The sequence below is a fragment of the Chanos chanos genome, chromosome 10 (genome assembly GCF_902362185.1).
Source record: "Chanos chanos chromosome 10, fChaCha1.1, whole genome shotgun sequence".
Classification (NCBI taxonomy): domain Eukaryota; kingdom Metazoa; phylum Chordata; class Actinopteri; order Gonorynchiformes; family Chanidae; genus Chanos; species Chanos chanos.
The window spans coordinates 31,137,967-31,151,612 of NC_044504.1; the positions used below are offsets into that span (position 1 = coordinate 31,137,967).

Genomic DNA, 13,646 nt, shown 5'->3' on the forward strand with positions numbered 1-13,646 from the left:
TCACTGGATGACCATTGGAAATACTAGGTAGACTCAGAAGTGTCGAAAAGCTTAAAAATATGGCTTGTACTTCATAAAAATGAATACTTTAGATTGAACTAACAGGAGAGTACAAACGAGAGCAACGGTGACTTAGGGGGAGGGGACAGGATTGAGAGAGGTGGGAATGAAGAGGGGGTGGGGTTGTGAAGTGGTACTCTATTAAATAGATCACACACTGTGTAAACACACACTCACAGACACATCTTTAAACTGAGAGAAGGAGTGTGCTGGGTAACACAGGCTGACATGGCAACCAAAATAATCTATTTCACTGTGAATGGGAGACCAGAGCGAGCAGAATTCCCCATTGACTGTCCTGCCCAAGATGTGAAAGGTAAGACAATATCCTTAAGACATTATCCTCAAGCTCAGTCAAGTATGGAGTGATGAGATTAGTTCTGTTCCTCTTTCTTAGATAGCCATTACTGTAATAAAAATAAATAAATAGGAGAATTCTCTGCTTTTATTCCTCAAATCCTAATTATGTTTTTTGTTTTGTTTTGTTTTACTGCATATTAATACCATTTTAAGGCACAAATCCTTCAATAGCAAAAATATTAATGTTTGTCAAACTGTCTTTGGGACTGTAAAAAAAAAATTTGGATTACATCTAAGGCACAGAGGTCATTTAATGACAGTTCACTTGAGTGAAGCTACCATTTCAGTATTACCTTGTAGAGTAACATAAATTTTATCCAATTTTGTAATTGTGCATCACAAGGCAATGATGACCATCATGGAGGATTAGTTGTGCAATATGCCTCAGCACCCTTATATTGATGCCCCAGCAATCAATCCTGGCTACTGATCTCTGATGGCCCGGGCTATAATCCAATTGAATAGCTTCCAAGGATGTAGCTCTTTTCGATGGTAAATCAACTTTACCTGCCAAATGATTTGGTTAAATCCTTTTGAGAGCTTTGATTTGTGAACTGCAGCACTAAAAAAATTATTTACAAAAAAAAAGTGTGTTCTGTTGCTTTCTGTCCATTATTTCTTATTAATAATAATAATAATAATAATAATAATAACTGGTGTTGATGATGCTGATAGAAGCTGGCTGGCTTGCTTAATTAATTCACATATATTTTGCAGTCTTTCTCAAAGCAGTGACTCATGGGAAGCTGTGGGGTCCTGTGAGTAATGAATGTTTTGATTCAGGTGTATTGACCTCAATATCAAGCACAGCATAAAAGATTCTTCTTTAAAATGTAAGCAATGACAGCTTGTTCCTCTGAACTCCCTGTGCGTGCTGTTAGGACATACCCTAAACTGGCTTTATAGGCAGTAAAAATAAAATGCGATATCATCATATCAATTTCACAAAGTGCCTGACTGTCATTTAAAAGCCCATTAAACAGTCCCCAGGATAAAATGATAGGAAGCATTATAAACATAATCAGTGTGTTGACTTGATGGGTTATATATATATATGTTACCCTGTTCCCATTGAGCAGTGATCACAGGTGTTGTTGACACTGGTGCCTTGGAGTGACAAGTATTGCCTTCGACTGAGACCACTTCACTGTTGACAGGAGTCAGATACAGCCTAAATTCAGTTGTCCTGTTATGTCTTCATAGTTTTCATACACAATGTGGATAACTGAAAGAGATATTTTCACTTCGATTTCCAGTAATAGGACTGATGACTGTGGTATCAAACAGGAACAAAGGGCTTGCGGGCGTGATACTCCTATTGCACATACAGCCCTTTATAGGTGGACATTAAATGTATGAGTTAGTGGTGATGACCTCTTTTAAATGTTGACAGACTGATGTTAAAAACTGTGAAACATGTAATGGGGCACCATATTCATCCAGTCAGTCAGACATTAAAAGATGCTGTGTCAGGATGATACTAAACACAAGACTGGACCTGACCTGCAGTCCTTGTCTCGTTAATCTTTCACATTCGTCTGTAAATCCCAATACAGATCTGTTTCGAGCTGCAGCTGAAGCTGGACCCCATGACATCCTGAAGCTCTACAATCCTAAAGGAAACATCATCAACATCTCCCCTCAGCTTGCTCCAAACAGCCCTCACTCCTGCTACAAACTTGAGGTGGTGGCAGCAGACTGCAACAGTGAGCATTTAGGTATTCTCTGCCTCAATAAAATGGTTCCTTTTTAGGCCATGATGGTACCCCTGAACTACAACGACCAAAATGCAATGCATATTTTATGGAAATGCAAAGAAGTGTACATTGTATGAAACTGTTGGGGGGGGAAATCACTATACCTAGCACTAGAAAACACAGAGAAATTTATTTGCAAACTATTTTTAGGCTTAGCAAGAGGGATTTCTTATCTGAAAACAGATAATATCGAACAATTTAGCTTTACAATTTTTCAGGTTCAGAGCTGGCTGTTGCACTGGGATTTGACCTCTCCTCCATGGAGAAAAGGTATGCTAAAGTCACGCTGTGAACCCATACTTCATGTTGATAATCTCATTTGCTATCCAGTGTATCACTGAAATCGTGCCTTCTCTGTGAAGAGAACAGCTGAATGTGACACAGATATTTGCATAAGCATGCCATATTAACCCCAGGTGTCTCTAAATCAGGTTACAGAGCCTGGAGAAAAAGATTTTGGTTGAAGCAGGAGAAACTCCATCCATTGTGTATGAAATGAAGAGACAGGTGGAATCATTCAGAGAAAAACTTGAGGTACAAACATTTCCATGTGTCAATATCAGAGATGCCTCATTTTTAAGTGTATCACATTATTCTGCTCACAGCTAGGATCGGTGAAGTTTTAGAAAAATGAGTGACACAGTTTCTATGTATGTTTGAAGAACGTTATGTAAGTCACCGTAGGGAGAAAAAACATCTGCCTAATGAATAAATGTAAATGTAAACAGTATCTCCAGCATGAAATTAGATTTCCAATTTGTTTTAGACTGACAGTTTCCCATTCAAATCTGGAGGACTCATCAGGTAAATTTTCCCCAAAGGATCAATATATCTGATTCAATTAACCAAAAACTTAGTAACAGAAAATGATTTGAAACAGGTCTGTCGTGCATGGCCCCACTTAAAAAGTGTGAAGATCTGTTGTTCCCCTGGGCTGGAATGAGTAAAGTCTGTGTAAAACCCTGAGTCCAAGGGATAAGACTCAAATCTTTTGCTGTTTTTCAATAGAGTGTGGAACATCTTAGCTGGTTGGGTCTCTTTAAGGAGCTCTCTGAAAGTACCCACAAGCCCTCCCCTTTCTATCACAAGAGAACGCTTCGCAAAACACGTGAGGAGTGTGAACATGTCAGAGAAAAGTTCCTCCAGATGAGGTGAGGACAGGACTTAAAGCAAGAACTGAAGAAAATGAAGTAGTATAAATCTTTATAGGATTTGAAATAAGTCATAAAAATTTACCCACACAGTTCCCTTGAGGTATCTGAGGAGGTGAGGCAGTATCTGAAGACGCCTACGTTTGATAACTGGTGAGTGTGTACATCTTAACAATCCAAGCGGTCTCTTTGCGTACACATACAAAACCATTTTCACATATATCCAGCATCCTCTTACCACACAAGAAAATGATTCCCTCATCAAATACAAAAAAGAACTTTGTGTAAAACTGTACACAATAATTTCCCTATTTGCAGTAAAATTGTTTCTGAATAACTGTCATGTCAACTAGGTATGAGCCAGCCTGATCCTCTTCAGCACTTGTTTATGCGTACATGTCTTGTTGACTGGGACTGAATGGTTTTATGAGTGTCTCTGCCCGTGTATAAGTAACTGTACAACCGAGAGAGCTGCACCTGCTGCTCCTGAATGGGAAACGCATCTCTTCTGACCGATGAATAAAGAAACCAGGGAGGAGGCACAATCCTTTCATCTGTCTGAAAAAAACCTCATATTAATATGAATGCTCCCATCTGAGGTTTATCAATCAAAAGCCGTCCCTCTGAACTGAGCAGTGAGGCTCGGTGTTTGAAGACCGCTTTAATGTAACGATTTCCTCTGCTGATTTGCTGGTTTTAAACCCAAACCTCTCAGATTTACACAACATGATATCTGCTCATCAGTGTAAACACGGAAATGGAAATTAAAAAAAAAAGTAATCTGAAAGTCTACCCACTAGAACCGTCTCTCAGAAGAAACTAGAGACGTGTGAGCAATGTTTTCTGAGGAAGGAATTATATCACTGCATGAAATGAGAAGAAGAGGACCCACTGCGTTATCATGAATACAATCTTTCTGCTCAAAGTTAGATGACACCGTAAATCAACCTACTGCTTATTAGTCAGTGGTGTAGAGAGAATTGTCATTAAGGGGAATAAAACACTCATCATGCCTACATTTTTTCCAAAACCTTCAGAGTGAAAGTGCTTTATGTGTTTGTCATGTGGTGTCTGTAGGCAGTGGGAAGATGCTGAGATCATGGTGCTCCTGCAGGTCATGTACACAGACCTGGACTTTATCTCCACCTTTAACATTGAGCTGGAAGCGCTGCAGCAGTTCCTGTATGAGGTTTACCGTCGTTATAACAACATCCCCTTCCACAATTTCAAGCACTGCTTCTGCGTCACTCAAATGGTGAGAGATGTAATCACCCTGTCCTCTCTATTCTGCCATTTATCCACTCGATATGCTGTTTGATTGGTGAAGGACAGCAAAGTCAGGTCACCAAAATAATCCCACCCCAACCCACCTCTGCCTCCATGGCAACCTGTACACTAGTCAAACCACAGAACCATGGAGCTATCAGCTCATGGAACTGTTATGTTCATGAAGATGTGTTGCTTTGATTTTATTGCATCATTAAAATAGAGTTTTCAGATATCAGTTGTTAGTCTTTCCCAGTCAACTATCTACTAGAAATGCTAATTATTGAAATATTGAAATATTGAAACATGAAGCCTTATACTGAATATCTCCTGGAAGCAAGTAGCATCTGTGCATCTATCAATTTCTGCAAAATTATTAATTATGATCGCAGATCATTGCATCTCTTTTGGCATTTACATGGGAGTTTCTACAAATATGTATATCTACAATCCAATAATTGTGAATGTATTTCTTATATCTCCCTGTATGTTTGGTTCTGCTTTCTGACAGATGTATGGGCTGATATGGCTGACCGACCTTAAGAATAAAATTGACAGCATTGACCTCTTGACCATGCTGACTTCTGCTGTTTGTCATGATCTAGACCACACAGGCTATAACAATGCCTATCAGGTGAGCCAGACCTTCTTTTGGTGAACCAACACTGACTTTTCAAAGTACTGTCCTCAAACAATGACATCATTTCTGTTTTTTAGATTAATGCTCGCACTGAACTTGCCTTGAGGTACAATGATATCTCTCCCCTGGAAAACCATCATTGTGCTGTAGCCTTTGAGATCCTTGAAAAGGTAAATTTCTTTTTTTAGGATTAAAGCTATGCATATGACAAATAAAGTAATCTCTCTGTCACATGCCAATATCTGAACATTTTCATTTTGAGTTACTGATTATTTTAAACATTATAGACTTGCAACATTTAGTATGAAGAAAATGATTTACAAAGTGCCTGCTAGTCTGGGGAGACTGTTTAGATGTTCTGAGGTAACTGGGCAATCCAAGTTAGCTGAAAAGGGTCCAAAATACCCAGCAATATGACTCTGGTCTGATTTCTTCTAGACTGAAAGCAACATTTTCCGGAACCTGTCAACAGAACAATACAAAAAGATAAGAGAGGGGATCATCAAGTATGAAACTCTTTGAAATCTTCTCATGTTAACTCATTTTGGGACATCTGCACACAATATTTAGCCTACTCTTTTTGTTATTTTTTTTTAACCTCAGGCATATTTAATGCTTACTGTTGTCATGTTTAATCCTTTCTACAATCATTACCATTGTCATCTGTTTTAGGTGTATTCTTGCCACTGATATGACAAGGCACAATGAGATCCTGAATAAGTTCAAATCCATTCTTCCTGTGTTTGACTTCAACAATAAGGATCATAAAGATGTGGTGAGGACAATAACTTTGTGAAGGATTGGCTGATTTACAAAAAGTATTATAAGTAGGTAAAAGGCTCTATTCCATTAATGGCAAAATGAATCAAGTCAAATATCTTTAAGACACTCCAGTGATTCTCTGATTCTCTGTCCTTTGGCGCAGATAAAGTTCTGGTGCCATTGTTGCTCATGGGACAACATGGAGGAGAACTGTTTAACAATTGCCAAAAGAGAACCATGGGAGTTTCAGGATTAAATCATGTTCCGCTAATACTCTTTCTCTCTTTCTGTCTGCTTCTCCAGCTGATGATGATCATGATCAAAGTTAGTGACATCTCCAATGAGGCAAGACCAATGGATGTGGCAGAGCCATGGCTGGACTGCCTTCTACAGGAGTTCTTCAATCAGGTGACCAACAATTTGGCTGTCCTATGGCTTTTTTGGCAAGATAGCCACAAATACATATTGCACATCCTATAATATGGTGCCACTAGGAACATAATCCCTATTAAAATTAACCAAGGAAACTCAGAATAAATTCTCTTTTGTCGCATCCTTTTTTTCTAGCAACTTCAGACATCTACCAGAAACGAGGTCTTGTTAGTAAAAAAAAAATTCAGTCAAAAAAAGTCATAATTTAACTCAAGCTCTAGAAACAAAACAGCATGGTTCTGGGGCTTTGTGTGTGCTTTTGTAAGTGGACAAACAATAAAAGCCCTTGAGTAGAGTCAAAGATCTGTCTGAGCCATTATTTAACATCTTACGCTAGTCGAGCTTCACAGCAAAAGGACAGAAATCACCCCAATGCAGCAATGTTCTTCTGCTCAGGACATTCATAGTAACTTATTGTTAGCTGCAGTACAACAAATACCACTGTATAATTTAATTTCTTTATACTGCAAAAAAAAAAATTACAAGACATAAATAAGGGTTGATAAGTAATGGCAGATGCTGTACACTTTTTTAATAACTCTTATTATAACTTAAGCTTTTCTGCAAACATCAAACTTTAGAGTGACATGGAGAAGCTGGAAGGTCTCCCTGTAACCCCGTTCATGGACCGGGATAAGGTGACAAAGCCATCGTCCCAAACTGGCTTCATCCGCTTTGTGCTTTTGCCTCTCTTTATTGAGCTGGCTAATCTCTTCCCCTGTCTAGAGGTGAGAATACACACCTTTTCATGGTCCAATACCATCACATAGTTATAAATGCTTTGTTTAAAGAGTCTCTATCAACCCATAGATTTTATGCAATGGTTTTAATATGTATGGAACAATATGACACAAAACCACTCTGGAGACCATATTCACATTAAACAAGGTTAAATATTATACAGTAACACTGTCCTTGGTAGATGCGTGACTTAAAATAAAACAATCCTCACCTGACCAACTTTCAAGGGACACAGAAGGGAAACTGTGGAATGGCAAAGTTGATGACTCACTTGCTGTGACATCTGGATATAAAGCTGGTTCTCTTCTGCTCTACAGCAACATATCATCGATCCTGTGCGGAAAGCCCTGGACTACTATACTAAGATGGAGAAAGCCCTGGAGAGGGAGAAACAGAATTGGGCCCAGAGTGAAAACACTTCCAAGCTCAAAGAGACAAATACTTCAAAGGAACTTGAAACCCAGCCAGAACCTGGGGGGTCCTGAAACTAGTAGCATTTCTCAAATAGGCCACAGTATACAGAGTATACAGAGAAAATTAACAGAAAAGATATTAGCATAAATAAAATAAAAGCATCGTACAGGAATATCAATGTCGCAGGTCCAATTGGATTCTAAGTTCACATGGACATCATTTTCAGGCGAATTTTAACACATCACCTAAAAGAACACCTCTAAAGGACAGTATTCCAAGGATATATCACGATTGCCTTAAGCTGGGTTACTATCTGAAACTTACCTTGGCATATTTACAGTGAGGACAATGGCCTATTCTTTAGTTTTCACATCATGCCCTCTATAAAGACATTGTGTGATGATCAGTGAACATATGTTTGCATAGGATTTGTTAAAGGATTTCTTAAATGAACATATAAAAGAGAGAAAAAATACATTTGCATACATGTGTACTATTACAGATGTCTGAAATGACATATAGTCTTATTGTTGAGAACTGAAATGATGGAATGTTGTGTTTCACGTTTTGATTTCAGATCAGATTTCATTCACTTAACCTAAAGGCTCCTTTAATGTTATTATGATTATAGTCATCATTGCTCCAAACAACTAATACAATGTTTGATAAATCCCTGCAAAACAGTCAAGCTTTTCTATCTTTATTTTGGTTTCTGCACACCCTGATATCACTCTCTTCAGTGAGAGTATCATATGGAGATATGAATAGTTGGGGTCCATGGGAGAAGTCTGTAACCTATTATTACATGATGTACTTGTGCATTTTTTCTATTCCACCGCAGATGTCAATAATTTTTTAAGTTAACAGGATGATAAATTAAGATGCTGTTCATAAAAATAACAAGATTAGCATTCCTCTATTGTATTTTTATCATTGGTCATGTTTTTGATTCAACATGTACTCAAAGTTTTAGTAATTTGCCATAAGATAGTTAATTGCGACACATTCAGCTGCTCCTCTTCTTCACCAGAAGATGACAGGCAGTATTGGCAGCAGGGTGGGGGTCACACAGAAGCAGAATGTAAACAGGTCCAGCATGTCCTTGATCTCGGTGGCAACATATTTTGCTGCAGGACAATCATCTGATTCCAATTCACTGCAGTCTCCAGGTGATAGAACATACTGAGGTTTTATAAAGATGCTGAAAAATACACTGAAAACTTTGTGTCACTACTTTCAATGCATTGCTCAAAGTGTAGTTTGAATTCATCATTTAATGTCTTTGGCATAGACTTTTATAAATTGTTCACACAGGTCTTTGTGCAACATTTGATTTCATTTTGTACACTAAAATACTATCATCTCAGTTTTGTATTCTACGGTTAAAATTTACACAGGATCATCAAGATAAAATATTGTAATGGCCTTTCCATCATGGATTCAAATCTAATAATATCTAAGTAACTTTTCATATCTTGAGACAGAATTTACGTCTTGTTAAAGTTTTTTGTAAAGGAAACCGCATTACATTTCAAGAGCCGAAAGTGGCCGTTGATGTGACATCATCCAAATGCGACGTGTGCAGGAAGGACCTTACTTGAGCACGTTGATGACTAATGGCACCAGCAGAGTGTAAAGGAGACCTAACTATCCTAGCACATTGGTAGCCTGTTTTTAAAGACATAGGCTATCCGCATTGTAATTCGCACGCAAACATTAGATAACTATTTACAACACTACGCACCATAGAATCATATGATACCAACAGAAGATGTCAGTCACGGAGATGTTCAGCTACATTCAGGGGTTTTTGAGCGCAGATCAAGACATTCGAGAGGTAAACAACGTTATTTTGAAAGCGCGAGCTAGTTAAATTGTCGCCCCTTCTAGCTAGCTGACGAAAAGCACGGAGCTTCATGCGCTAGCTGGACCACACTGCAGAGACAAATTCTCATTTCGGATCGGTAGTCTTTCTTGCAAATTGGTGGTTTGGTCGAACCTAATGTGCAGTGCGGCTTAATAAAAATACAAATTGCTAATATGAGTTGGCTAGCGAGCACGCGCTTGTCTGCAGACATGCACCTACGTCCCGCCCAAGAGAACACATCACTTGTCGAATCGCCACATGAACCGAAACTTGCCGGCTTGATAGAACTTTGGCCATGTTTTCCACATAGAAGTCGAGTGTCTTTCTGTTTATGAAACTTGCTAGTTAGTGTTTGTAAAATACTGCGGTACCGCCAAGCCAGTTTAGACAACCTGTTTGTCTTGTGCAGAATAGTGTTAAGTATACGCATATGTATGACTACCTATCCCAGAACTTATGTATTGGTGTCATCACACCGTGTTGTTCATTTTTGGTGAATATATGCTCAGGTGTAATATGTAAAAAAAAAAAAAGCAAGCAAACAAAAACTTGCTTTGTATGGAAAGGGAGGATTCTCATCGTCCTGAATTTTCTTTTTCTTTCTCTTTTTTATTCTTCTCTTTTAAGGATATTAGGAAAGTTGTCCAAGTGCTTGAGCAGACAGCGAGGGAGATTCTGACTGTTCTCCAAAGCGTGCATCAACCGAGTGGTTTCAAAGATAGTATGTTTAAGTTCTGCTGCAAGTTACCAAAACATATTTAAGGACACGTACCTCATTGTATCCCACTTTAAGGAATTAATAGGAAATATTTTTCTCCTACAGTTCCAAGCAAATGTCTTCGGGCCCGAGAACTGTTTTGCACAGTAAGAACTCAAATCGGAGAGCTGAAAACAAAGTTTCCAGTGGAACAGTACTACCGGTTAATGTCTACCAGTTTTCTTTAAATGGATTGGTCTGAATTTCAGTGAGTTTTCTGCTGGTGTTAAGTACTTTACATTAAATATGTTTATTTCTTTTGGCTGTGCAGGTTTCATGAACACTGGAGATTTGTTCTTCAGCGGCTTGCCTTCCTTGCAGCGTTTGTCGTCTACTTGGAGAGTGAATCCTTGGTGACCCGTGAGGAGGTGGCTAAAATCTTAGGAAGTATGTAATCCACCTGTGCCACTTTTTTGGAGTCCGGTATGGTTTCACTTTCTCGAGTTATTTTCTGACAGTAAGTCTCCTGTGTCGTTTACAGTTGAAATTGACAGAGAGAAAGGCTTTCATCTGGACGTTGAAGACTATTTAGCGGGTGTTCTGATCATGGCCAGTGAGCTGGTAAGCGGTTTTCTACAGATTTATGATTTGAACGTTTATCTCTTTAATTTCCAAACTTATATAATGAACTCCTCATCTCTTGACTTTTGTAGTCCAGACTGGCCGTCAACAGTGTGACAGCAGGGGACTACAGCCGTCCTCTGCGCATCTCCAACTTCATTAATGAACTGGACTCAGGCTTTCGCCTGCTCAACCTCAAGAACGATCCGCTCCGCAAACGCTACGACGGCCTCAAGTACGACGTCAAAAAGATTGAAGAGGTGGTATACGATCTCTCCATCCGTGGACTGGCTAAGGAGCAGGAGGCCGGTGGAGATAAGTAGAGCCAGATGGGGGGGGGGCCAGGGGGGAGCGGAGGCCATGAGGGTGCTGTCCTGGCTGGGACTCTCCATGTCTGGTACAGTGCAAGCTCAACCTGCTATATGTTAGCAGGAAAAAGCAAAGTATGGAGATATCAGATCTCCAGCAGCCTTGGACATTGGCATATTTGTAGAGCCGCCTGTCCTCCACACTGGAAGGCTGTTTGAAGTCCACTGTTTAATGAGGAGACGTTCAGTATTTCGTTGAGAAAACGTTTATTCATGTACAGATGCATTGACTCTGCCTGTTGTTATATTTGATTGGTTATGCTCTTTTACTGTTTCTGCATTGTTTTGTTTTGTTTTGTTTTTTTATACTGGTCATCGTATTTGAGAAACATCAATGTATAGCCAAACGCGGAGGAGCAAAGAGGATCAAGATAACAGGTCATGTTGTTTTGTGTTAGTTGTTAGAGCGTGATATGATGCATCTGTGAAGGAAACTTGAAGAAATAAAATTTTGTCATGGATTTTGAGGAATCTTATATGTTCTGGAGGGTCAGGTTATCTGTTTCTGTCTGATGGAATTATGTCTATTAAAACCTTTCCCTGAGAATGAAATCTGCTAACATTGGGGATGTGTTTAGTTAATCATCCAAATAATTACAAAAGCGTTCAGGATTTTTTGTTCTGTTTTAAGAAATCAAAAAAAAAAAATCTTGCTACACATTGAGAAATTTATGCAAAGCGTGGTTTGTTCCAGTTACTGCAGAAAGAGGGCACCAAAGAAATGGCTTGCAAGTCGTGGTTGTGCTATTCATACAACCTGCTTCCGATTCACTTTAAACAAAACAAAGCAGTATTTCCATTGTGACAAAGTTGAGCATCTGTAAGCACCTTCAGTTAGTTTCTACTCTTTCATTTTCTGGCAAAACTCTGTGCCAATTCAGCTGTTTTGTTTATGGATGTATAGCTTGCCTTTGAATTCTTGGTGACATGGATGTTCGCTGCTTTGCCCTTGGGTGTGTTGTCCTTCTCTGTGCGTATGCATTTGTTTTTTAAGTCTTAATTGTGATCAGAATATTTGTCACAAAGCATTTGTCTTAATATGCTTAAAGCAATCCTCCAACCTCCATCCATAAATGTAAGCAATAAAAATAACATCTTTTACTACTATTGCAGCTTACCCCTTGTTTACTGGAATTCAATAAAGAGAGACCTTACTGTTCAGCTGGTGTGTTCTTGCTTCTGTCTGTGTAAGCAATATTTTATTGTGAAAGAATATCTCTTTTCGCATTATGAACTCCAGGACACGTGCCCTGGCGTCTCTGAGGAAACAACCGGCTATTTTCCCTTTGGTGGGCAATATAGTAAGGGTCCATCTCTTGATAAGTGTCTTGATAAGGTTTTAGACACAATGGAGCAAATAGTGCTATCCTCTTACTATGGTGAAGTTCTTTGACCTTACAGGTTGTACAGTTCTATGCTGAAAGTAAGACTTCAGTATGGGACATTGGTAATTACAATTAATAAGGATGTATTCACAGGGAATGCAGTCATTAAAAGTCATTAAAATCTTTACATAATAATTATTTTAATATAATTCACATTATTTTACACAAAGAAAATATTAAATTAGGGCTTTTGAAATAAAGGAAAAAGGTATTTAACAGCATAACTGGTCTCAGGTAAAAGGATTTCAGACACAGATACAGAATGGCAATTCAATGCCCTCTCTTTTGAGTATGTGGTACATGGAAGCTACAGTAATTCTATTAATGCTGTCATTATGTGACACACACAATTAATCCAGATACCATTTCCAGTCTGGACTGTCACACGATGATTACTCCACCAGTGCTTCTGTTGAACCAACCATCATGTCATGATGCAAACTGAGTTAAATTTGGTTGATAAATATTACTGGTTGTCCACTGTCATTAACATTGTTTTGAAGGGCAATAAAATCTGGTGAGCTAAAAAAAAAAAAAAGGCGTTCTGTAAATTACAGAACTGGATAATGGATAACTGGTATTCAAATATTGAAAAAGAGATTGAGATTAAAGTGCATTACACAGAAATGTGGAATCATGAGAAACTTGACGTAAAAAAAAAAAAAACAAAAACGAATGAGTTTGTTGGACTAAAGGCCAGAATAGGGAAATTAGCAGCTAGACAAATGTTGGGTGTTGCCCTTACTATCAGTGTTGAAGTAACTGTTTGCTCAGTGGTTGGTCCACAACCAAAATTAACTGTTCATTGAAATAGTGTGTAGGGCTTAAGATGCTAATCAATCAATATTAAATAAATTTACCCAAGGCACAAATTTTCACTCCCCTTCCTGTTGGCATCAGAACAATCATTTACAGTAATTAAAAAAAAAAAAAAAACATTGATGACCAAAGCTTGTAGGCTTTTGTCTCATATCACGTCTTACTTTCTTCTTTTGCAAAAAAAAACAAGGTTTTGTGGAAGATAAGTAGCTATGCTGTAGCCATAGTAGACTGTTACAGATTATTGCTCAGCTGAGACTGATCTTAGCACAGTGATTGAGGCTCTGCCTCCAAACCTTCTCTGGC

At 38.6% G+C, this 13,646-nt stretch overlaps 2 protein-coding genes across 2 annotated transcripts; both read left to right on the top strand.

Annotated features, from left to right (window-relative positions):
• The first annotated feature begins 288 nt into the window (after positions 1 to 288).
• Positions 289 to 7,654, top strand: LOC115823513 (high affinity cGMP-specific 3',5'-cyclic phosphodiesterase 9A). The gene is made up of 14 exons (XM_030787569.1): positions 289 to 376; positions 1,977 to 2,138; positions 2,396 to 2,447; positions 2,609 to 2,711; positions 3,186 to 3,328; positions 3,422 to 3,481; positions 4,406 to 4,583; positions 5,106 to 5,228; positions 5,312 to 5,404; positions 5,673 to 5,740; positions 5,907 to 6,009; positions 6,300 to 6,404; positions 7,010 to 7,156; positions 7,487 to 7,654. The coding sequence occupies exons 1-14, from the start codon at positions 289 to 291 to the stop codon at positions 7,652 to 7,654; spliced, it is 1,593 nt and encodes a 530-aa protein (XP_030643429.1).
• A 1,577-nt stretch (positions 7,655 to 9,231) lies between these two features.
• On the top strand, positions 9,232 to 12,295 carry tsn (translin). Its single transcript, XM_030786819.1, has 6 exons — positions 9,232 to 9,420; positions 10,078 to 10,171; positions 10,274 to 10,370; positions 10,479 to 10,594; positions 10,689 to 10,768; positions 10,861 to 12,295. The coding sequence occupies exons 1-6, from the start codon at positions 9,355 to 9,357 to the stop codon at positions 11,089 to 11,091; spliced, it is 684 nt and encodes a 227-aa protein (XP_030642679.1). The 5' UTR covers positions 9,232 to 9,354; the 3' UTR covers positions 11,092 to 12,295.
• The last annotated feature ends 1,351 nt before the right edge of the window (positions 12,296 to 13,646 follow it).

Coding starts and splice junctions, on each gene's coding strand:
- LOC115823513 (XM_030787569.1), top strand. CDS start 289: ATGGCAACCAAAATAATCTATTTCACTGTGAATGGGAGACCAGAGCGA. Junction 3,482..4,405: donor ACGCCTACGTTTGATAACTG/GTGAGTGTGTAC, acceptor TGGTGTCTGTAG/GCAGTGGGAAGATGCTGAGA. Junction 4,584..5,105: donor GCTTCTGCGTCACTCAAATG/GTGAGAGATGTA, acceptor GCTTTCTGACAG/ATGTATGGGCTGATATGGCT.
- tsn (XM_030786819.1), top strand. CDS start 9,355: ATGTCAGTCACGGAGATGTTCAGCTACATTCAGGGGTTTTTGAGCGCA. Junction 10,172..10,273: donor ACCGAGTGGTTTCAAAGATA/GTATGTTTAAGT, acceptor TTTCTCCTACAG/TTCCAAGCAAATGTCTTCGG. Junction 10,371..10,478: donor CCAGTGGAACAGTACTACCG/GTTAATGTCTAC, acceptor TTGGCTGTGCAG/GTTTCATGAACACTGGAGAT.